The sequence below is a fragment of the Gopherus evgoodei genome, chromosome 6 (genome assembly GCF_007399415.2).
Source record: "Gopherus evgoodei ecotype Sinaloan lineage chromosome 6, rGopEvg1_v1.p, whole genome shotgun sequence".
Taxonomy (NCBI): domain Eukaryota; kingdom Metazoa; phylum Chordata; order Testudines; family Testudinidae; genus Gopherus; species Gopherus evgoodei.
The window spans coordinates 49,978,667-50,001,657 of NC_044327.1; the positions used below are offsets into that span (position 1 = coordinate 49,978,667).

At 39.4% G+C, this 22,991-nt stretch overlaps 1 protein-coding gene across 1 annotated transcript in view; it reads right to left on the reverse strand.

The window, feature by feature from the left end:
* The window catches only part of LOC115653793 (contactin-associated protein-like 4), a 292,466-nt gene that overhangs the window by 32,434 nt on the left and 237,041 nt on the right, over nucleotides 1–22,991 (reverse strand). The window contains exons 14-16 of the mRNA XM_030567453.1: nucleotides 19,152–19,308; nucleotides 12,684–12,811; nucleotides 570–740 (exon numbers count right to left, since the gene is read on the reverse strand). Coding sequence (XP_030423313.1) covers nucleotides 570–740; nucleotides 12,684–12,811; nucleotides 19,152–19,308 — 456 coding nt within the window. The remainder of the gene's footprint in view (nucleotides 1–569; nucleotides 741–12,683; nucleotides 12,812–19,151; nucleotides 19,309–22,991) is intronic.

The window sequence follows — 22,991 nt, forward strand, 5'->3', positions numbered from 1 at the left end:
TGAACAGTGCTTTCTTGGCAGGAGAGAGAATGCTAATGCCACTTGTTGGGGGTGGAAGATTTTTGTCAGCAAGGCAGTGCTCTCCTGCTGACAAACAGTGGCTACTCTGAATGCCTTTTAGCTGCATGTCTGTAGTGGCACAGTTGTGTTGCTAAAAGCTGTGTAGTGTAGACAAAACCTTAGTATTCATCCAAATGCTTTCCTATATAGATGTGTATTTTCCACCTTATTGTACCATTTGTTCTGAAGTATCAGCATCTTAAGCTTGGCACATCAACATATCACAAGAATGTCATTATTGCTTCTGAGATTCTGCTCTGAAATGCTAAACAAGAGCATATTATTGAAGTTTTCTTTATTTCATGACTCTCTAGGCTATTACACCATTGTACTTTACACCAAATCACACCATTCGAACCGAAGACAATGCAATTATACTGTGGCCTAATATGGAAAAATATTAGGGGAAAAGAGGTTCTCTCTCATTTGAATTCAGCATTACAAAGTGCTAATTTTTGACAATCTAAATGAAAGCAATAACCAAAAATCGTTTATTAAATATGACTTACAATGCAGCTCTATCCTTATGAAGTCTCTAATCCCCAGGTTCTCTAAAAACATGCCAGAGGAAGCTGTAGTCTTAAAGAAAAATGACACATCTGCACTGAGTTCTCCATGGAAAGTAGGGAAATGAAGATATGACGCCTCAGTATTGAAGGAGGCTGAATTCCAAAACGTCCCTGGTTACAGCAAAACAAAACATTAAACAAAACAGCAATATCTAATATTGTTTTATATGGTTTTAATCTTTACAGCTAATGAAGCAAAGTACCCAGCTGTCATAAACAGATAGCTAAGGGTTAATGTCTCTTTCACCTGGAAAGAAGTAACCTGAAACACCTGACCAGAGGACCAATCAGGAAACAAGACTTTTTCAAATCTGGGTGGAGGGAAGTTTGTGTCTGAGTTCTTTGTCTTCTGCCTGTCTCTCTCTCGGCTATGGGAGGATTTCTGTTTCCTGCTTTCTAATCTTCTGTTTCCAAGTTGTGAGTACAGAGATCATAATACAATAAGGGTTATTGTTTTTTTCTTTTGTATTTACATGGTATAGTTGCTGGAATGTTTTGAATTGTATTCTTTTTGAATAAGGCTGTTTATTCATATTTCTTTTAAGCAATTGACCCTATATTTGTCACCTTAATACAGAGAGACCATTTTTATGTACTTTTTCTTTCTTTTTAAGACCTGTTGGAGTTTTTCTTTAGTGGGGAACTCCAGGGAATTGGTGGGAGGAAGAAGTCAGGGGGAAATCTGTGTGTGTTAGATTTACTAGCCTGACTTTGCATTCCCTCTGGGTGAGGGGGGAAGAGAGATTAGCTCTCAGTACTTTTGTTTTCCAAGGCTGAAAACAGAGAGGATGGAATCCCTCTGTTTAGATTCACGGAGCTTGCTTCTGTGCATCTCTCCAGGAACACCTGGAGGGGGGAGAAGGGAAAAGGTTTATTTCCCTTTGTTGTGAGACTCAAGGGATTTGGGTCTTGGGGTCCCCAGGGAAGGTTTGGGGGGACCAGAGTGCCCCAAAACACTCTAATTTTTTGGGTGGTGGCAGCATTACCAGGTCCAAGCTGGTAACTAAGCTTGGAGGTTTTCATGCTAACTCCCATATTTTGGACGCTAAGGTCCAAATCTGGGACTAGGTTTTGACACCAGCGCAAGAAAACAGTTTGTAATATATGTTATTATGCATCTCTACTCTTAGAATTTATGTGAACTGTGATCATAGCCCTGCTATAATTTGTTACATGTGTGATTGTGGGTGGTTACAAGGTCAGATCCATAGATTCCAATGGTCTTATTTTTCCATCAGCTGATATTTCATTAAAATTTGTTGAATTTTGCTCTCAACTATTCAAAAGCCTATCTAAAATCCCTAATAGAACTAAATCTAATGGGGATGTACTCCATACTCATGAGGCCCAATTAAAAACACTTTGTTCTTATTACTGACTTCTTATATGTATATCTATCTTTTTAATAAGCTATATTGCTTTCTAAATCAAATGAAGCATCCAATATCTTCTTATGTAATTGAACAAGGGCAGCACATATTTTCCTGCTAATCCTGTGATTTAGTATGAAATAGATGCAAAAACATGACTTTAGCTCCAAGCACTCAGAATTTTTGAAAAAAAATCCCAATTTTCTAAATGTGTCTCTTACCTGCAGTAAAGATCTCTAGAACACACTGTGCCCTTAGGGACCTCGTTCAAACCCATTGAAGTTAATGGGATTACTCCCTAAGATTTCAGTGGGATTTGAATCAGGATTCTGATCCTCACATAAAGCTCTCACTGATTTCAACATTTTCTGGGTTTTTTGGGAGGCGTGTTCGCTTGGGGGGGGTTGGTATGTATGTTGGGGGCAATTCACCACATTATGAATAAGAGCTCTGCATTTGGGTTTGAAGGGAATCATTTTGCTCTTAAAGAAAAATTCTACAAGTTAATTTTACTGTCTGCTATATCCATTGCCTCTTCTGTGAAGTAGTGGAGTGACTACATCTCACCTCATATTTTGCTTTCTCTCCCTCAAATGTGGGTACCTTAGATCTGGCCATTTGAGGGCTTTGGAGAATGACACTTCCCCAGTACACAATCAGCATGCAATCAAGAGCTAACCCCATATCTCAGAGACTCATAGTCTCTGGGACTGGAATGGACCAAGAGAGGTCATTGAGTCCAGTCCCCTGCCCTCATGGCAGGACCAAATACTGTCTAGACCATCCCTGATAGACATTTATCTAACCTACTCTTAAATATCTCCAGAGATGGAGATTCCACAACCTCCCTAGGCAATTTATTCCAGTGTTTAACTACCCTGACAGTTAGGAATTTTTTCCTGATGTCCAACCTAAATCTCCCTTGCTGCAGTTTAAGCTCATTGCTTCTTGTTCTATCATTAGAGGCTAAGGTGAACAAGTTTTCTCCCTCCTCCTGATGACACCCTTTTAGATACCTGAAAACTGCTATCATGTCCCCTCTCAGTCTTCTCTTTTCCAAACTAAACAAACCCAATTCTTTCAGCCTTCCTTCGTAGGTCATGTTCTCAAGACCTTTAATCATTCTTGTTGCTCTTCTCTGGACCCTCTCAAATTTCTCCACATTTTTCTTGAAACAATACTCCAGTTGAGGCCTAACCAGCACAGAGTAGAGCGGAAGAATGACTTCTTGTGTCTTGCTCACAACACACCTGTTAATGCATCCCAGAATCACGTTTGCTATTTTTGCAACAGCATTACACTGTTGATTCATATTTAGCTTGTGGTCCACTATAACTCCTAGATCTCTTCCTGCCGTACTCCTTCCTAAACAGTCTCTTCCCATTCTGTACGTGTGAAACTGATTGTTCCTTCCTAAGTGGAGCACTTTGCATTTGTCTTTATTAAACTTCATCCAGTTTACCTCAGACCATTTCTCCAATTTGTCCAGATCATTTTGAATTATGACCCTGTCCTCCAAAGCAGTTGCAATCCCTCCCAGCTTGGTATCATTTGCAAACTTAATAAGCGTAATTTCTAGGATACAACTGGGTGTCTTTTTGGTTGAAGGTCGCCTACTCCAGCTAACCCTGGCAACTAGAACTCAGCCTTTCACCTAGAGAGCCCAGGTGTCCAGTCTCCCTGTCTCTGGGAACTGGAGAGACAGAAAGCCCAAGTGCCCAACATCTCTGGCCTGAGAGATGGAGGAGTCTGAAAGCTGGGGAGGCACAGAGTGAGAGCGCTCAGCTTTGGCAGTCCTCCTGAAAGGCTTTTGTCAATTTCACTTTCTGACTGCTGGCAGAAAATGAAATTGACAAGGACCTTCCAAATGGTCATTCGTCAACCCAATGGAAAAATGGAATTTTTTTGATAAAATTGAAATTCTTGTGTGGAAAATTTTGGTTTTTCAAAAAGGGTCTTTTTGATGGAAAATAATTGCAATGAAAAAAATCCCAACATCTCTACTTACAAGATTCACTAATTACTCCCTACACCCATGTGCACACCAGGTATTCTTCCTGTACAGTTCCTATTTAGAATGTGGAAGTATCTGTAGAAGCACCATTTCCACAATGACATCACTGCCATTGTTGCATTGTGCCAGCCACTCCATGTGATTGGTGTAGATGCCACAGCTGGGACAAAGGATTATCCCTGCAATCTGGCACACCCCAGGTGGCATAATAGATGCTTGGGGCTGTTGCCTGCCACTATAAGTTAGAGCAATAATCAGGCCAATATTATTTACACCAGAAGACTGGAGCAGTTAAAAGATGGCCCAGGACTGGGGGAGTAAGAATGGCTTTTCACTTGACTCTCTTGAGTTGTGTTGTGGGCTCCTGAGCTGCAGTCAATAACCTCAATAATCCCATGCAGGGCGGGGGAACCCTGAAGAATAAACCTAACATTCTGGAGTCATTTCTTTTAGTCCCTTTTGTTTTTTCACTGTCTCAGGTCATACTGAACTTCACTGCAAGTATGGTTAGTGCATGTACTAGCTATTTTATAAATAGTGGGCTAGCTGTTGCCAGTAATTCAACACAGTTGGAAAGTTAATACTAGCAATTTATACAAAATGGGTTAAACATTGCTGGCAATTAGAAGGGAAAAAAAGACAATTGTCCAGCATAGAAATTATGTGATTAGCTCCAATGAAGCATCTGAATATATCTGAGTGGCAATGGGGCCTTTAGCATGGGGGACAGATTCAATAATTGCCACTCATTCATCATTTGGCAAGTGAACTAGAACATTTTAAGGTAAAAGGTAGAAAACTCCCCTTCTCCTTTGATTATGATAGCTCTGATCTCTTTTTGAGACCATCATATGGAAAATGCCACTGAAGTCCAAAGTTGAAAGTATAATTCTTCCTATTCCTCCCTTACTCCACCTTTCTTTTCTTTTTACTGCATTATCCCAACCCTGAAACAGATACATAAAGTATTTATGAATATTAAGATATTAAAGGGATAGCCACAAAAAGACCCCCATTAGAAATAAATATATAGTGCCAGATCCTCAGCTGCAGTAAATTGATGTAGCAAAAAAGAGATACTTTAGTGTACAATATCTGCGGATCTGACCCACAGTCTCCTGTTTAGTAAGCTGAAACTAACATCATGGAATAAGGAAATCAACTATATTTAGCATCTTAGAGACTGTAACTCATGAAAGCTCATGCTGAAATAAATTTGTTAGTCTCTAAGGTACCACAAGTACTCCTGTTCTTTTTGCGGATACAGACTAACACGGCTGCTACTCTGAAACCTATATTTAGCATTTTATTTGAGATGGTAAGACTTGAACCTCCACAAGGGCTAAAGAAAAAGCAGAAGAAAGTCAGCTCTGTTTGCTATAAATAAAACACCCATATCCATATTGCAAATAATAGTTTGCTTTCAAGATTTCAGAGATTCGTTAAAGAGAACATTTATTAACAAATCATCTTTTATCTTACCAATTTTAAAATAAAATATAAAAAGACAGGAAGAAAAATGAAAACATGATAGTCAAGTTAGTAGTTTTGAACGCTACAAAGCTAATTAAAAAGGATTTCACAACAACTTCTTAGCTGTAAAAAGTCGTTGGAGCTATCTAACATTTGTGTCAGAACACGATTTTTTTTTATTTGTAACAGCTCCTCTGCTGATACTTTTAAGTGCTGTATCACACACTCTATGTGTGAAACTCCAGCAGGGATCAAAGTGAAGGGAAAAAAGTAAACAAAACCAAATAGCTTCCAGTGCAAAACAGTATTTTTAGTGCAGATCAATTGGCAAAAAGAACATAGTTTTCTGTAGATGTCTCCTGCGGATGTGTGTGTTGGGGCTGGGGGAGGCAAGACAAAATTCTGCCTGGCATGGCACAAAATTTACCCATCTCTTACAGATGAGTTTAGCTAAAACACAGAACTGGTAATCAGGAGATTTAGATTCTGTTCTTTAAAATGCCACAGATTTCCTGCATGATAATGAGCCAGATATTTAATCTCATCCCAGTTTCCCTAGGTATAAAATGGAGATAATACTGTCCTGTCTCAGTGGGGTATAGTGAAGCTTAATATATTAACATTTCTAACATACCCAGAGGTCTCCCAATGCTACTACTGTATATAAGAGCCAAATGCTTGTCCCACTGAAATCAGAAGCTTTGTGTTTCATCTAAAGTCAGATCCTTACCATGTTTAAGTGCACATTATTACTATTACTTTATAAAGCTGTACTTTTATAGAAAATTACATATCCTGCCAAGCCTTATAGAACTAGTCCAACTGATTTCAGTGAAACTACCAGCATGAGTAAAGTGTGCAGGATTTAGCCTATAGATGAAGAGGCTCCTTGGTCTAGTCCACTCCATTTTGCCTTCTATCCTGATAGTTTGGTTTTGTTTCTATGTGGATGTGGTCGCTGCTTCCCAAGTGCCCCCTGGGATAGCTTTGTGGTACCTTGTCTCAGTTTCTCTTTCCATGGGGCAGCCCCCCATCCAATGGTATTCAAAATAGGGTTCTCATTCTAGGATTCAATTTATTAAATCATGCCAACAAGATGGCATAAACCACCCAAGACTCACAACAAAGTCGTCTTCATCTCAATCTAAGGCTGAGCCCAGCCCCTTGCCCCTTTGGATCTGTCTTCCCTTCACAGTTCACACACACTTCAGTCTCAGGCCTAAACTGAGCTCAGCACCTCTCATTTTCCTGCTGTCTTGGTAGTAACTCCCAGGCCTTCTTGCCTGGAGTCTGGAATTCTTAGCTTTCTCCACAGGCCTCTGTTTTATATATCCTGGGCCTGATTGATCACATGCCCTTCACTATTTTCTGCACCTGGGGACATAAGTTGATCTTGTCACATATGGAGCTGAGGTCCATCTCCGCTTAAGGTGGCCTCTATATAAAAGTACATTAGAAAAATGATTTTTCCTTATTGTGGAATATCAGAGGTGGTGGTGGTGCTGGTAATAATCAAACTCTGCTAGTTACATGTCTTATTCACATGTTTCTTTTCATATTTACCCATTTCTTTTGATGATGCAACATGGAAAAAATCCCATTTGCTTAGCACAGCAATTACTGAAAATCTGCAAATTACTTCTTCTAAACGGATCCTCCTAACATTCCAAAATCTGGCAACTGCTTGCCTTTGATAATGTGTGAGTATAGCTGACCCATCTGTATCACTACTAGTTCCCCCGTACTGCATCTTATTATACAATCCATAGACTATAAAGCCATAAGGGACCATTGTGATAATCTAGTCTGCCATACTGTATAACACAGGCTATGAGATTTTCCTGAATTACTTATTGTTTGAACTAGAGCAGTTCTTTAAACAAAATATCCAATATTGATTTAAAATTTTCCAATGATGGAGAATCCATCACTACCTTTGTTAAATTGCTCCAATAATTAATTACTCTTGCTGTTAAAATATACACCTTATTTCTAGTCTGTATTTGTCTAGCTTCAACTTCCAGTCACTGGATCTCACTATACATTTCTCTGCTAGATTAGTTAGCCCTATGTTGTCATTTCTATTCTGCATAAAGGTAATTATAGACTATGATAAAATCACCCCTTCACCTTTTTTAATCTAAACAGATCAAGTTCCTTGAGCCTTTCACTATAAAACATGTTTTTCAATCCTGTAATCATTCTTGTGGCTCTTCTCTGAACCTTGTCTAATTTAGCAATTTAGCAATTTCCTTCCTGAGATGTGGACACCAGAACTAGACCCTGTATTCTACTAGGAGCTGCACCAGTACCAAACGCAGAGGGAAAATAACCTCTCTACTCCTACTCGAGATTCCCCTGTTTATGCAACTGTTAGCCCTTTTGACCACAGCATCGCACAGTGAACTGTTGTTCAGCGGATTGTCAGCCATGATCCCCCAGTCCTTTTCAGTCACTGGTTTGCAGGATAGAGTCACATATCCTGTAAGTATAGCCCACATTATTTTTTCTAGCATGCACAACCTTAATTTGACTGTATTAAAACACATATTGTTTGACTGTGCCCAGCTTACCAAAAGATCCAGATGGTTTTGTATCAGTGACTTCACACTCCACATCAGTACCCAACCCAAGCCAGGGAAGATAGTGATCTGACCAGCAGACCAAATCTGATTGATGATGAATCCTGGCCACATGCCACCTGAGGTGCATTGCACATACACTAAGAAGTGACCTCTTCTAATTATTTACAACTCTTCCACTCATTATCCGTGATGTTTTTCTCTTTTCTTCCAGGTCATTGATTAAAAATGTTAAATAGAGTTTGGCGAAGAACCAATCCCTGTGGAACACCACTGGAAATACACCTGTTAATGGTTATTTCCCATTTACAATTATATTTTGAGTCTTATGAGTTAGCTAGCATGTAATTCATTTTAAATGTGTGCATTGTTGATTTTGTATCATTCTAGCTTCTTGATCAAATTGTTGTGTGGAATCAATAAAGCTGTGCAAATATCTGATTTTTTGGTTCATGGCCATACCAAGCAAACAAATAAAAATCAATGCACCAAAAGTTGAAAAATAAATTCTTTTCAGGTCACATGAAATGTTTCATTCAACCAGAAATATGTTTAATGTTAGAGCTTTTAAAAACTATTTCAAATATAAAATTAAAATAAATTTTGAAAATGAAAAGTAATTTTGAATAGAATAAATACTTTCCTTCAAAAATGTCAAAACAAAATGTTTTCACTTTTTTTTTAACTGAAACAATTTGGTAAAGTTGACAGAAATGTATGACATATTTTGGTTCATCCTAATCTATACTTGAGAGATCTGTCTTTGATAATTTATGAATTTTAGTTGGTTTTATGAAGTTACTGTATCACTGAATGCTTCAGTGGATGTGGTGTCAGCCTTCTGTTATCAGGGCTGGTGTCCCATCTCTCCCAGAACAGAGACAATGGAGATGCATTCCCATTAATAGCTCCCATTCGAATGGAAGCACATCAGGATAATGGGATGGCTGATGCCTAGAGGAATCAGGAGGAGTGGAGTCACACAGAGTGTCCTGGATCCTCACTCCCTCAAATCCCAAAGAAAGCTCGAGCAGTGAGGAAACTGAGGCAGAGATTTGTTTGTAAGTGTTTCTTGGTTTGCCTAGATATGTACATCTCTTTTGCTGTCTAAACTAAAAAGTGATTGTGTAAGAAACCCTGTGAAAATTGTGTGTCTTCGCTTCCACTATCACATGTCCCTGAAGGGATAAAGCATAAATCAGAGTGCCCACAAAGTTGGAACTCTGGGAAGAGTGTTCTTAAGCTACTGGGGAGCCGGCACTAATCTCAGGACTTATGCAGTTGGGCTGTGGTACCCCAGCTCTGAGAAGGGGATGTTAGACACAGGATCTCTACTCCAAGAGTGTGTCTGGAGACACAAAGACAGAGGCAGTGCCTGGACTCTGTTCAGATTCAGCAAGCCAAAAGCACATAGGTCCAAGCACTGGGATTCAAACACAGAAACCTGGTGAGTATCCCACAGGGAGCTTGACCAGGACTGTGACAAATGGCATTAATTATCTTATCTTCCTTTAATTCTGTATTAACAGAGACCCATATAAGCTGTTCCGGTATTTTGCCCAGGATCTATGCACAATACTAGCTTTCTTCCACTTCTCTGGAACTTCCCCAGTGTTCCAAGATGTATTAATGGTTCAGGGAGCTCCTTGGCCAGCTCTTCAGAAACCCTAGCATACAAGTTATCTGGATCTGCTGATTTATAAATGTCCAGCTTTAGTAGCTGCTGTTTCCATTCCAACTGTAACTAAGGAGGATGTTTAAAGTGTTTCACAATCATCATGTGATATTAACGCACCACTTGGCTTTTTCCCCAAAACAGAACAGAAATATGTATTGACACTTCTGCCCTGCTTGCATTATTACTGACAATTTTAACCTTTCCATCCAATAATGGACCAACATCGTCAGGATTCCTTTTGCACTCAATAATTAGTCTCTTTCTTTGCACTAAGCCCAACTACTATGTCAAATCTGAAATCAAAATCTGTGAGATACAATTTATTAGGTACACTATAATGTGCAGATAGAAATTTATGGAGGAAAATGGAGAAAGCCAAGAGCAGATAGCCCAAGAATATATTGTCAAGAAAGAAAGGTATGGCTTAGTGTTCTGAGCAGAGGACTGAGAGCTATGAGGTTCCATAGTCTGACCATAGGTACTTGAGAATCCCACAACCTCTGTAGGTCAATTTCTGCATCTGTGAAATGGAGATAATATATACACCTTTATCAGGTGTTCGAGAGAATTAATTAATGCTTGTATAGATAGATGATAATCTATAGATATAGATGTGGTAAGCATTATATTTATCTCTAATACTGTATTGCCTTGACATATCCCTGTCATATCTCAGCTTGACTTCTGGTCTGTATTAGTGATTAGAAGCTATGGAGAAGCTAAATGACAGCCAATGAGGATAAACAAACACCTTAAAAAACCCCCTATTTTATTCACCATTCATTCACACACTGTTTACGCCTATTCAGTGCACTATTTGCAGATCTACTTTATTTTGATGTTTGCCATAAACAATTATTTTTCATTATTGGACCATGAGATTTCACAACTTTCCAGCCTTTGAATGGACCATATGTATGTCAGGAATGGAAGTAAACATCTTCCCTTAGCACCTTCTGAAGAGTAAGTCAGTGAGCAATTATGATGCTACAAATTTCTGTCTGTTAAAAAAGAATAAAGGAAATAGGTAAATAAGAGGATATCCCCTTTGAAGTAGAATCATATAATTTAGTGTTTGACAGTGGCGGAAACAGAAAGAAGCAATAATCTCTGGTGAGCACTCAAACCACGAATGTGAGTCCAAGAATATCTATTTTTCCTTGTTCAACAGCACTTCTGAAAAATGGGTATTTGCTATGAGATCTTATCTGTGTTGTTCTCCTGCCCAGAGGTGCAGAACAAAATAAATGTTACTACCATGCTTACAATTAGAATGCCATGGATGTTTGCCATTGCATAGTACCAAATATTTTACTGGTACTCTGCATTATTCTTTAGTGGAAAAATATTAGAACTACTTTTTAATTTTTTTTTACTCTAAAAGATGTGCTGTTTGTGTTTTACAAAAGAGTTTTCATTAATCTGTGTTCCCTTTGGCCTTATTTTGTCAGTGTTATCTGATTTCAAATTTAACACACTATAATATATGGAAAATTATGTTCAAGCATAAGGTGAAACTATATGTCCTAGTCATAGCATAGTCAGTGGAAATAATATTCTTATAGGTCACAGCTGTTCATTTTTTCCCAGGAAATCAATTGTTCAAGATCAATCTTTGATTCATTCTCTTTAATATTATCAGTGCAGAATGATTTCACTGATTAGTGATCCTACCCTGGTGTAGGACCTGGTAGTACTAATTTGGAACATATCCCTTAGCACAATTTTCTCAGCCACACCAGTAACCACTTTAGCTAAGTACTCATAGTATCTTAGGTCCTATAAAATATGATATGAAGACACCAGATAAAAGGAGTGGTGTAAATTAGTGGCCTGCACGTCCAGTAAGGGGCGTATTTCTCCCAAGACACTGTAGCACATCTTAATCATCTCTGCACAGTCGTGCTTTAACCAAAAATGGAACTACATAACACAAAAATCAAGAGTCACAATGTCTTCATGCAAACTATTCAAACTAGATCCATCATTACCTCTGGTCTACCTCCTCATACGTATAATACCTAACTGTAAATGCATTCTGCTTTCTTGAAGATAGAGCCAGGTGAAATTTTTCAGCTGAAATATTTTCGAGGTGAAAAAATGCAGATTTGGCAACACCAAAACATTTTGTAAGGTCATATCTATTTTCATCTTTCAACTTGTTAATTTGAAAAAGAAACATTTTTAAAAGAATTTGAAACATTTAGTTTTGACACATAGTAAATGAAAAAAAAATCAGTTTTTCAGGTTGAAATTATTTTTCATTTCAAAATTTCCTTCTTATTTTTGAAAAATTGCAAAAACATGAAAAAGACATTCAAAGTCAAAATCAAACATTTCATTGGACCTGAAATGTTTTTGGGTTATTTTTACTTTTTGATTCTCCAAAAATTTGAAATAATGTCATTTGCATGTAGATGTAAAATTATTTTTTATTTACATTTTCAGAACTGCCAGCAAACTGAAAAATCTGCTATTTCAACACCTCTGCTTGAAGAGCCTGTTACTCTCTCCCTCATTTCCTATTGAATTAGCCATTAACAGTTGGTTGATCTTAAAATACATTGTAGACAGTTGAACACTAAGGTCTGATCTATACTGGGCGGGGCGGGGGGGATCGATCTAAGATACACAACTTCGGCTATGAGAATAGTGTAGCTGAAGTTGACGTATCTTAGATCAAATTAAAATTACTTACTTTGCATCCTCGTGGCACGTCATAGCTCCCCTGTCAACTTTGCTTCCGCCTCTCACCACGCTGGAGTTCAGCAGTCGATGGGAGAGTGATCGGGGATTGATTTATCACGTCTACACTACACGTGATAAATCAATCCCAGAAAGATCGATCGCTACCCGCCAACCTGGCGGGTAGTGTAGATGTACCCTAAAAACTAGTGAATTATTTGTAGCTTGAAAGTCTCTGTTGTTGTTACTTACTATCACCCCGACAAAGCAAAGGCCCAAGCTTGTAAGCTGCTTCAGAATGTGGTCGGTCTGTATCCGAGACAACAATTTCAGTTACTGGTAGATGCTCTTTATAAGAGAGGAATCCAGTATCATTAGTCCTGAAAAATTAAAATAGAAAACAAACATCTCCTAAATGTTTCTGACTAACAGTCACATAAGAGAATTATATTGTTCTTTTAATGGACTCATTGAACTAAAAAAATTTGGGAATAAATTTTCAAAAGTTATAGCTGTACTGTTCAGGTAAGATGGGTGATTGTGTGAATAAATGGGAGCATACTTACAAATACTTCCATATTGACCTCATGATCAGTAAGAGTATTTAAATCTACTGCAGGCCTAAGTGGGATCACAGAATCAAGTGTGTAGGTTTAGGGTTGTCATCCTCTTCATAAGCATGATATTTTATTTTCAGCATAATTAGGTACTTAGCTTCCTTTCTAAACCTAGTGTGCATTTTCATGTGTCAGTAATTTTGTCTCACAAAGAAAGCAGTGTATCTAAGATGGCTTGTTCTCTAATTGTGAAAAAATTAAGATACTTTGAGAGTGCAATTTTTAACCATTTTGACATTCTCTTCTATTTAATTTTATGAAGTTAAAAAGGCACACTGAAAAGACAACAAACCATGAAAGACACAAAAAGCAAAACAGAACTAGGCATGTAGAGTACAGAAATGACCAATATATATTGCTTAAATTATTCAGATAGGGAGACAGGGTGGTCTAGTAGTTTGAGCACAGGACTGATAATCAGAAGATCTTTTAAGCTTAGTTAGGCTATTGACAACATATCTAAGCTATTAATCAACTAATTTAGATAGGAGCAGGACTGGACCTTTGGGTTTCATAAGTATTCAGTACTGGCTTAACTTTGTTCCCATTGAAGTCGATGGGAGCAGTTAAATCATCAATGACCTCTTTGGAAAATTCAACTCTTTGATCCATTTCTAATTCACTGATAACATATTCATTCTGATAAATAGTTTAAGACTATATCCTACCTTAACTGACACAGAGACAGGAATCGGAAACAAGCACAGCATCCACAGGTAGGAGCAAGGAAATGCCTTGTGAAACATTCTTTGCTATTATCCTGAGCTGTGTGAAAGTGCTAGATACACTTCTCAATATGCAGACCGTATCTCTCTGGGGATGTGATAAGCTTTTAGCTACCCATCTTTCCTAGAGTTCGATGGAGTTGCACTGGTGGGGAGTGCAAAAGGGTTTGCTTGTAGAACTGAGTGAAACTGATTAATTTTTCCACTCCCTCCCCCCAAAAAATCATACAAATTCTTCTGCCAATTTGTTTGGCATTATTTTGCACTCTAAAAGTGCAATCATTTGAGAAATATCAACAGACTAAACCTTTTTTGCTGTGAAGCATGAAAACTACAAAAGTATCTTTTGCATGCTTTTTTGGCCAGAAGGAGTAGTTCAATTTTTGAGTAGGACTGCAAAAATTCACTCAGGAAAAGTTATTGTTTCCCCTCAAGCCATGTGCTGCAGTGGCCTAAACCCAATGTTGGGAATAAAGTGGTTTGAAGTCCTCAATCTACCCATCCCAGTGAGTGAACTTCATAACACTTGATACTTACATAGAACTTTACAAACACTATTTACCTGTGGGATAAATAAATACTATGGACGTGTAAACAGATTCAGAGGTTTTGACTTGCCCGATGACACACAAAAAGAACCAAGGTTGGAAGCCAGGTGTGTTTACTGCTGTGGTCATGCCTACTCTACAATGCCACAGTGTGTTCTCCCTAAAGTTGAGATTTTCAGACACATACATTAACTTGGGGTGATTTAATTTTGAGTTCTTGACAGTTCCCTAGATCCTGCCTTTGTAATAGAGCAAAACTGAACTATTTCTGAAATACTCACGCCTCCCTGTGCCAAAAGATACATTTTTTTATAATGTATCGCTCCAGAACAAGTGAAAATGCAAACATTGCATTGTAAGAAAAAGATGCAGAAACACAATGCATATTTTGACAAATTGTCAATAAACCATTTCAATATACTTATGCAAATTACACTAAATGGTTAAAACGGACACATACATGTTCCCAGTCTGTATCTATTTTGTCTTGTCTCTTTTATACAGCTGTATAAAGCACATATGACAGGGACATATGAATGTGAGTAGGGATTAAATGCCCAAAGTGAGCAAGAATATATTGCATATATTAGAAACTATTCAAAATCCTGTCTCAAAATGTGTTTACTTATTTATGTTTATTTGGCAGCTGGGGAACATAAGCTATCTATATTTTTGTATGGTACAGTAATAGGGAAATTCTGCGCATTTGTTTAAGCTCTGCAATAAAAAAAAATATAGGCAGATATTACCATGTGAGGAATGCACTGAAGATGCACATTCTTGGTGTTTCTAAGTACATTTGTAAATTTATGGAAACTGTACCTGGTTGTGACTAACCCTTTGTTGTGTTTTCATTTCTGCATCTGCCAGCTTTCCTAACCAGCTCTTCTTCTTTGGAGTATCAAAATTCCCAACCCTAGCCCACTGGCTATTCATTTGAAGGAGGGCTGAGTGCCTATATTGAGGACAATGGGATCCATAGATTACTATTTTATGCAGCAAGGATAACCACCTTCTCTCTGCCTCTCATCCTCTGTCCCAGTGCTAGGAGGAACCACACCAATGCTCCTCATTTTCATGGTACTCTCTGAGACACTGCACCCCATATTATTCAAAGTGATATTATGATATGATTATAGAATAATTATAAAGTATTTTATGCAAGATAAGTCATGTGAGGTGTCATTGTAAAAGTTATGATTTGCTTAATATGATTATCCTATTTGTATGCATGTATCATTTTTGTATCTAAAGTTATGCATATTGACTACATATCTGTACTTCAAATGTAGATACACCTGGGTAACGCCCACTAGACAAGATGCTTTCAGTCTAGATAGTGAGTGGGAAATATTCAGGCAATGAGCCAGTAGAAAAAATAATAGGCATTAGGAGAAGCTTATCCCCCACATGGTAAGCCTTCCTGAGGAAACTCCAGATAGGCTGTAAGTAATGGTTAACTGTGACTCTACAAGGACATGTGACCAGGTCACATGATGCTGGACTCCATCTTGGGATGTCAGTATTTTTCCACAGACTGGTCTGGGAACTGAGTTTTGAAATATAGTGTCAACGTCATGTGCTAAAGCTATATAAGGCAGGGAGTGACATCATGTGTGGCTCTTCACTCACCACACAAGAGGATTCCTGGAACCTAAGGAACAAAGACTGAACTGGCAGAAGTGCTGGACCCAGGCTAAAGGGATTTCTAGTCTGTGTACGAAACACCTGGGGATTCCAAGATGCAAAGCAATTGTAACTTGTGCCTTATGAATCTACAAGTCTGTCTGTACCATCAGTTAGGATGAGACTGCTATTCATACCCAATCTATTTAGTATATTAAATTTAGTTTGCATTTTTTGTTTATTTGCTAGGTAATCTGATTTGATCTGTTTGCTCATTTATGATCACTTAAAATCTCTCTTTTGTAGTTAATCAACTTGTTTTTTTAATCTAAACCAGTGAGCTTTTCCCGGAGTGCAAAGCCCTCCAGCTTGCACTTTCTCCAGCATTCACCCAGGCAGCAAACCCAAGTTACCTGTAAGCTGTGCGGCCACGCAGCAGTCTATTTAGCGCCATGCAGGCACTTAGGAAACCAGCCCGGGGACCTGCCATCAAGAGGAGGGGTTCCCTTCCCCAAACTCCCATCTAGTCTGACCTCCAACCTGCCGTGGGAGGGGCACCCCTCCCTCAGCCCCAACTCACCCTGCAGCCGGACCTGCTGCAGTCGGAGTGGCCTGGATGCAGCCATGGCTGGATTGGGCCCAGACTAGCGTGGCCTGGGTGGCCCTCCCCCATCCCAGACCTTCTGGGGCTGGGGGAGGGGCACCTATCCTGCAGCCCCAGCCCCAGAGCTCCCACAGCGGGGACAAGTGCCTCTCCCCCACAGCCCAGATGCTGTTGCGGGGAGAGAACACTGGGAGGAGTCCTCTCTCCCTGCAGTAGCCCTGGAGCACCCTCCTGCATCCCTAATCCATCATCCCAGAGCCCGCACCCCCAGCCAGAGCCCTCAACCCCTGCACTTAGCCCTGAGCCCCTCATCCCCAGTCCCACTCCAGAGCCTGCACTGCCAGTCAGAGCCCTTACCCCCATATACACCCCAACCCTCTGTCCCAACCCTGAGCCCATTCCCACAAGAACCCCTCGGTCCCACTCCCACCACATGAATTTTGTTATGTGCACCCAATATGAATGTGATGTGTCACACATCGCCTCCATACTAGAGCACATAACAAAATACATTCTGCACATGGGAAAAATAGAGGGAACATTAATTAGAGAGAGAGAGACAAAAATTAGAGAGACACACCCTGCTGCTGTTACACATAGGCTCTGTAATACCAGCTTCCCAGCCCAGGATGCCAGAGCAGTACCATATGCCCTGGTTAAATCTGGCCAGTATATGGGTTTACTGAGGCCATGCTGGACCCAATCCAGCCATGGCTGGGTCTGGCCAAGGCAGGTCCAGGCCACAGGGTGAATGGGGGCTGAGGGATGGGCACCCCTCTCATGAAAGGTTGGGGGCGAGGCTAAGGGCACCCTTTCCCCTGCCGTGGCAGGTCCCCGGGCAGTTCCCTAAGCACCTGCGCGGTGCTAAATAGGCTGCTGCGCAGCTTACAGGTAATTTAAGTCACTGCCTGGGTGAATGCTGGTGAAAATGCAGGCTGGAGGGCTTTGCAGCTCGTCACACAGTACAGTGTGAAAGAAAGCCCAGGATGATGGGTCAGAGGGCTCAGTGGTACCCCAGTTCCAAGTGGCACCCAAGGGGGAACTTCCCACTGTTTTGTAGCAAGATAGGACTTCTAAGTTCAGAACATTTACCATACCTCATTCATAGTACTCCACAAAACGGATGCCTTTTGAAATTTTCTTTAGTGTATTTCCCTTCCTAACATGAACATATTGGCCAAATATTCAGAAGTGACTAGTGATTTTGGATTCCTCAGATTTTAGCTGCTTGACTTCAGACATCATCAACAGGCCAGAATCTCAGAGTGTGGCACTTCTGAAAATCAGGCCTCTTTAAGATGTCTCTGTCTGGGAACCAAAAATTGAAGACCTCAAATTCAGTAGTAATTTTTTAAAATCTTGTTCTGTATAACTTTAAACATGCTGTAAAACAAAAGGCCTTAGCAATAATATGTTTAGGTCAAAATTTTCAAAATTGAGTACCTAAAGTTAAGGTCCTAAATACAAATTTAGATATCTAAATAAGTGGCTTCATTTTAAAATATGCTGGGCAACAAACAGCTGTCACTGAATTGAGTAGGACTCACTGGTTGCTTGGCCATACTGTGTAAGAATGAAACATCATGATCCACTATAGCCTCCCAAATGTGTGAAAAGTATGAAGACTTCAGCAAAAATGTAAATATTCACACACAACTGACACAAGCATAACTATAACACAAATCTGTGTCAATGCATTGCCTGCTAGATACATGTTTTGTATAGATTAAACATACTTAAGAAGTTCCATAAATAGATTTTTTTTCATTTAAATTGTCCTAACTTCTGTCAATAATTAACTAAAATGGATTAGAGTTCTTACTGAAACAGAACACTGAATCCAACCCCCTACCACAAACTTTGGAGAAGTCTTAACTCTGGTTCAGATCTAGCTTCATGGCTTCAGCTCATATCTAATTTGTACAGTATATGAACTGGTGATAAATGATGCAACATGAATACAGAGTTTAGAAGAGGATCTGAGTTTTGCAAACTGAAATACCAGTAGAATTCAGCTGTAAACTGCCAAGCTAGTCAGAACTCTGTGAAATCCCTGCTCTGCTGAAGTCAATTGCAGAATTCCTATTGACTGCAATGAGGCCAGGATTTTACTTTCTAAATTCTTAGATAAAGAATCTAGTGGAGTCTATTAAAGAACACTGCTAAACTCAAAGTCATAGAAAAAAGGATAATGAAAAATCTTAAATATGAGAAATGAATGCTTTGCTCAACTAATACATAGTTTAAATCCAATTAGCTTCAATATTTTAATAACTGAAATATATACCAAATGTAAGCCTTTAACCGCTGGCAAAACAAGCAAGTTACTGAAAATTGGACAGTCTAAATATAGAAACATATCATCCTCAAATAGAAACTAAATACAAGAAATCACAGCAAAATATTATATATTAACCCCTTAATTTAGCTAATGATGGTGAGAAATCAAATTTTGAATTGGGGGTAGCAACATAGCTTACTGGTTTGTGGGTTTTTGTTCCTAATAGCACTGCTTGTCCATAGCTGCTAAATCCTATATAATTTTTGAGTTTGTTTTTCACAGCAAAGAATTGAGCACAAGCAAACAATACAAAAATCACCATTCATTTCTGTCAGCATCGCAGTTGCAGTAATGCTGGGAATCAATGCAGCTCCCCTCTAATCCACAAGCACATTTCTGAACATCAGGCAAGGATCCTCCCCAGTAAGTTTGTGTTTCATTGGTTCTTCCAATCCACCAGCTCAATGGAATCCCATCTAAAAGACAGGTTAGAGGAAAATTAATATCTGATCCCAGTTCATGGAATGGTGTCCCTAGGGTTGGAATGGTGTCCCTAGCCTCTGTTTGTCAGAGGATGGAGATGGATGGCAGGAGAGAGATCACTTGATCATTACCTGTTAGGTTCACTCCTTCTGGGGCACCTGGCATTGGCCACTGTCGGTAGGCAGATACTGGGCTAGATGGACCTTTGGTCTGGCCTGGTACGGCCGTTCTTATGTTTTATGTTCTTATGTTCCTGCTCCTCTCAATTTCCCTCACCCAAACAAATTTCCAAGCATTATGGAAAAAAAAATTTAAAAATGACCTCATTTATTTAAGAATGCTAACCAATTATTCATTTTAATATTTTATTATCAGGGATTAAATGATAGTCACAGCTTTTTGCTTAGATTAGTAGAAAAGAGATCTGGTAGTCCTTGCTCAACCAGGCATGATATTAGAATCATTTATCTTAAGCAGTTCAGTTATGTATTTTTTTTTAAAATAGCACATAAAAAAAGAGATGCCATCACCCTAAAAATCAAGTTAATTTATACTCTGAGGCAAAGATCAATTTGAGATCATGGAAATACCAGTGAAGAAATGAGAAGAGTAAAAAGTATTATAAATGGATTCATTTCATCACTGAGAATACTAAACATACCTTTGCTGCATATTAAGCATCTGGCTTAGTACTACCGTGTGGTGAGAATCAGAAATGTCAGTAGTCATGAGTTAGATCACGCACAACAGCTGCAAAATTTATGTAGTCTGAGACTGTAGAAATCATATTAATGGTTGTGCTACATAACCCAGTTGATGTATCCAGTGACTAAGAGCAAAGTTTCTCAGAGTCTTCTATATCTCTGTGCAATGCATCCATTCAGCATTGATTATAGTAAAATGATAGAGCTGGATGTCTTCTTAATTCTGCAGTACTGCACATTAAGTTTCAAGATGATGCCAAGTAACCAGGGCAGTAAAAGCACAAAATATACAGAAAAAGATAATTGCTAACGGACATGAAGCATGAAGGTAATCCATCTTAAATAGCATGAAGAAAGGTGAAAGATTAAATGAATGCAAAGTCAGGGCATGAGAGGAAACAAGTACTGTCAAATGGTATGGTGCCTCATAGAGGCACGTGGTTTGTGCGTTGTTGAAGCTCTCAAGTTTTCAGCAGTGGGCCCACACCAAGAGGCTTGCACTTAACCCAGCTTCAACTTTACTTGCAACTGCCATGGCTTATTACAACTCACTGTTAGATAAGACCTCTGTTATGCTTACAATCTCTCAGCTCCTAAATATATTGACTGAATTCATTACCACACAACTGCTAGCCCAGCAGGCCTGAAAAACAGTGAGAACAGTTCCTAGAAAAGTCAGACATGCTCAGTGGCATCAATGTCTAGCATCAGTGTTTGTGTTTGCAGCCCATCACACAGGGAAGGAAAGCTAGAGAAGGTTTATAAATTATTCATGAGACAGCACTTTAAAAAATACACAAAACAAAGCATACATATATAAAACCAGGATATTTCCCCTGTTTCAACAGCTCAGAAACTCTGGTCCTGTAGTTCTGAGTGAATATTCCTTTTCTTTAACTGGGGACACTGGACTATTTTTAAAAGCAATCCTGACACATTTGTTTGCATATTAGCATGAGAGCAGTATAGCTACTAAAGGATCATAATGATTAGCTAGCTTTGCTCTGGCAGTGAATATTGTTAATCAAAGTGGTGGTGTGGGTGGGAAGGATTTGATGCAGCTTCTTCAGAATGAACACACAAAATTATTAGCATAGCAATTCTTCATTGGAATCATTTATATGCTCTACACAGTGAAGACTGAGTACAATACATTCCTAAGAATTGTTCCAATAAAAATTACTTTTTATACTACACGTCCCAAAATTATTTCACATAACTTTCATCAAATGCTGCACTTGTCAGACATGCCCAGTGGAGATTATGGATCACAGTAGTGAGAGTGATACAGTTATGTGGACAATTTGATAATGTACTTATTTGAATTTCAAAGCCTTATATTGTATTGTGTTCATATTGTTCAATGAAAGAGAACATGCCATATTTTTCTGCAAGATGTTATATGGATTTTGTTTAAATGTCAAGAATGATATAGTAGTTAGCTATATGTGATTGGATTCTTTTATTTGGTAATTCCAATGATCCAAGGAAATGCACATACAAAATGCATTCAATCAGGGAATGAACAGTTGTGATCTTAAATAGGACAATGTTTGATAAAGAAGATCTTTCAAAATCATATTCAGAGGGCAAGAAAAAATAGCTAATTTGAGAAGATACATGCAAAAATTGCAATCATGTTGATTAATTTTGCCTCCCTAAAACTCACCCTGTATTTTCAGTTTGCTACAGTATTCTTCTTCCCTTCTCAACATATATTCTACTTGGGGAATGTATGATCCTCCAACAAGAGTCATTATCTCTGTGCTGTTCTGCAGTAGAAATATACGGGACAACAGAGGAGTCCTCTGTGAATAAGAATCTTGGGAATAAAGAGCCAAATGGAGCAAACACAACTCCTACAAGTAGCTTCTTGAGAATTCATAGAATATCAAGGTTGGAATAGACCTCAGGAGGTCATCTAGTTCAACCCCCTGCTCAAAACAGGGCCAATCCCCAGACAGATTTTTGCCCCAGATCCCTAAATGGCCCCCTCAAGGACTGAACTCACAATCCTGGGTTTAAGCAAGCTAAAGCTCAAACCACTGAGCTATCCCTCTATGTCAACTATAGCCAACAAGAAACAGTAGAAGTTTCAAAAGGCAGTGGTTAGTCAGAGGAGGATGATCACATACCATTGTGGTGGCTGACTTGTGCTCCATCCTGCTACCACAGTCTTTAGGGACCATACTCTTCAAGAGTTTGGGGAGTTCTGCCTGTCTTCCACTAGAGAATTAACATTCAGGAGCGTAAATCCTGGCTGATGGTATCTTTAGAGACATGCCAACACTTGACAGCAGGTTGGTGACATATGAAATTAGTAGACAGTCCTCGTTTAGTATCTAAACAAAACCATAGAACCCAAAGTCCTCTGAACTTGTAGGTTTTGAAATCTGATCTTGGATCTAAACATAAATTTTGTTGCTCTCCCCTACATCTGTAATAGTCTGCACAAAACTGTGAACATGCCTGAACTTTGTCGGAGTTCTAAAATCAGCAACAGGGGCAGTGCTGGTTTGCGTTCATAACCCTCTGGAAGCAGCTACCGCTTTCTGTATGTCCAGCTCTGAAGGCAGAGTGGAGAGAGCAGCAGCTGTTAGCCAGGCACCCAGCTCAAGTAGAAGCACAGGAGTAAGCCTGGGCGGGGGACGGAGGTGTCGTAGAACAGCCTCTGACCCATGTCCCCGCCCAACGAGGTGCACTGCCCAGGGCAGGTGGAGGATCTAGGGCTCCCCACAATGGCCTGACTGACCCATTGCAACCTGGGCTCTTGGGCTCTGTTCCCCACAGTTGTAGCTCCCCAAGGGCTCTGCCAGCCCCAGAACCATTCCCCCCACCTTGGTAGCTTTTACTGCCTGCAAACAGCTGGTACCATGCACTGCCCAGCTCTGACTTTCAGACTATGACCTGACCAGAGGGCGGGACTACGGGGGGCAGGAGCTGAGGCCCACCCCAGTCCTCTCCCTGCCGGA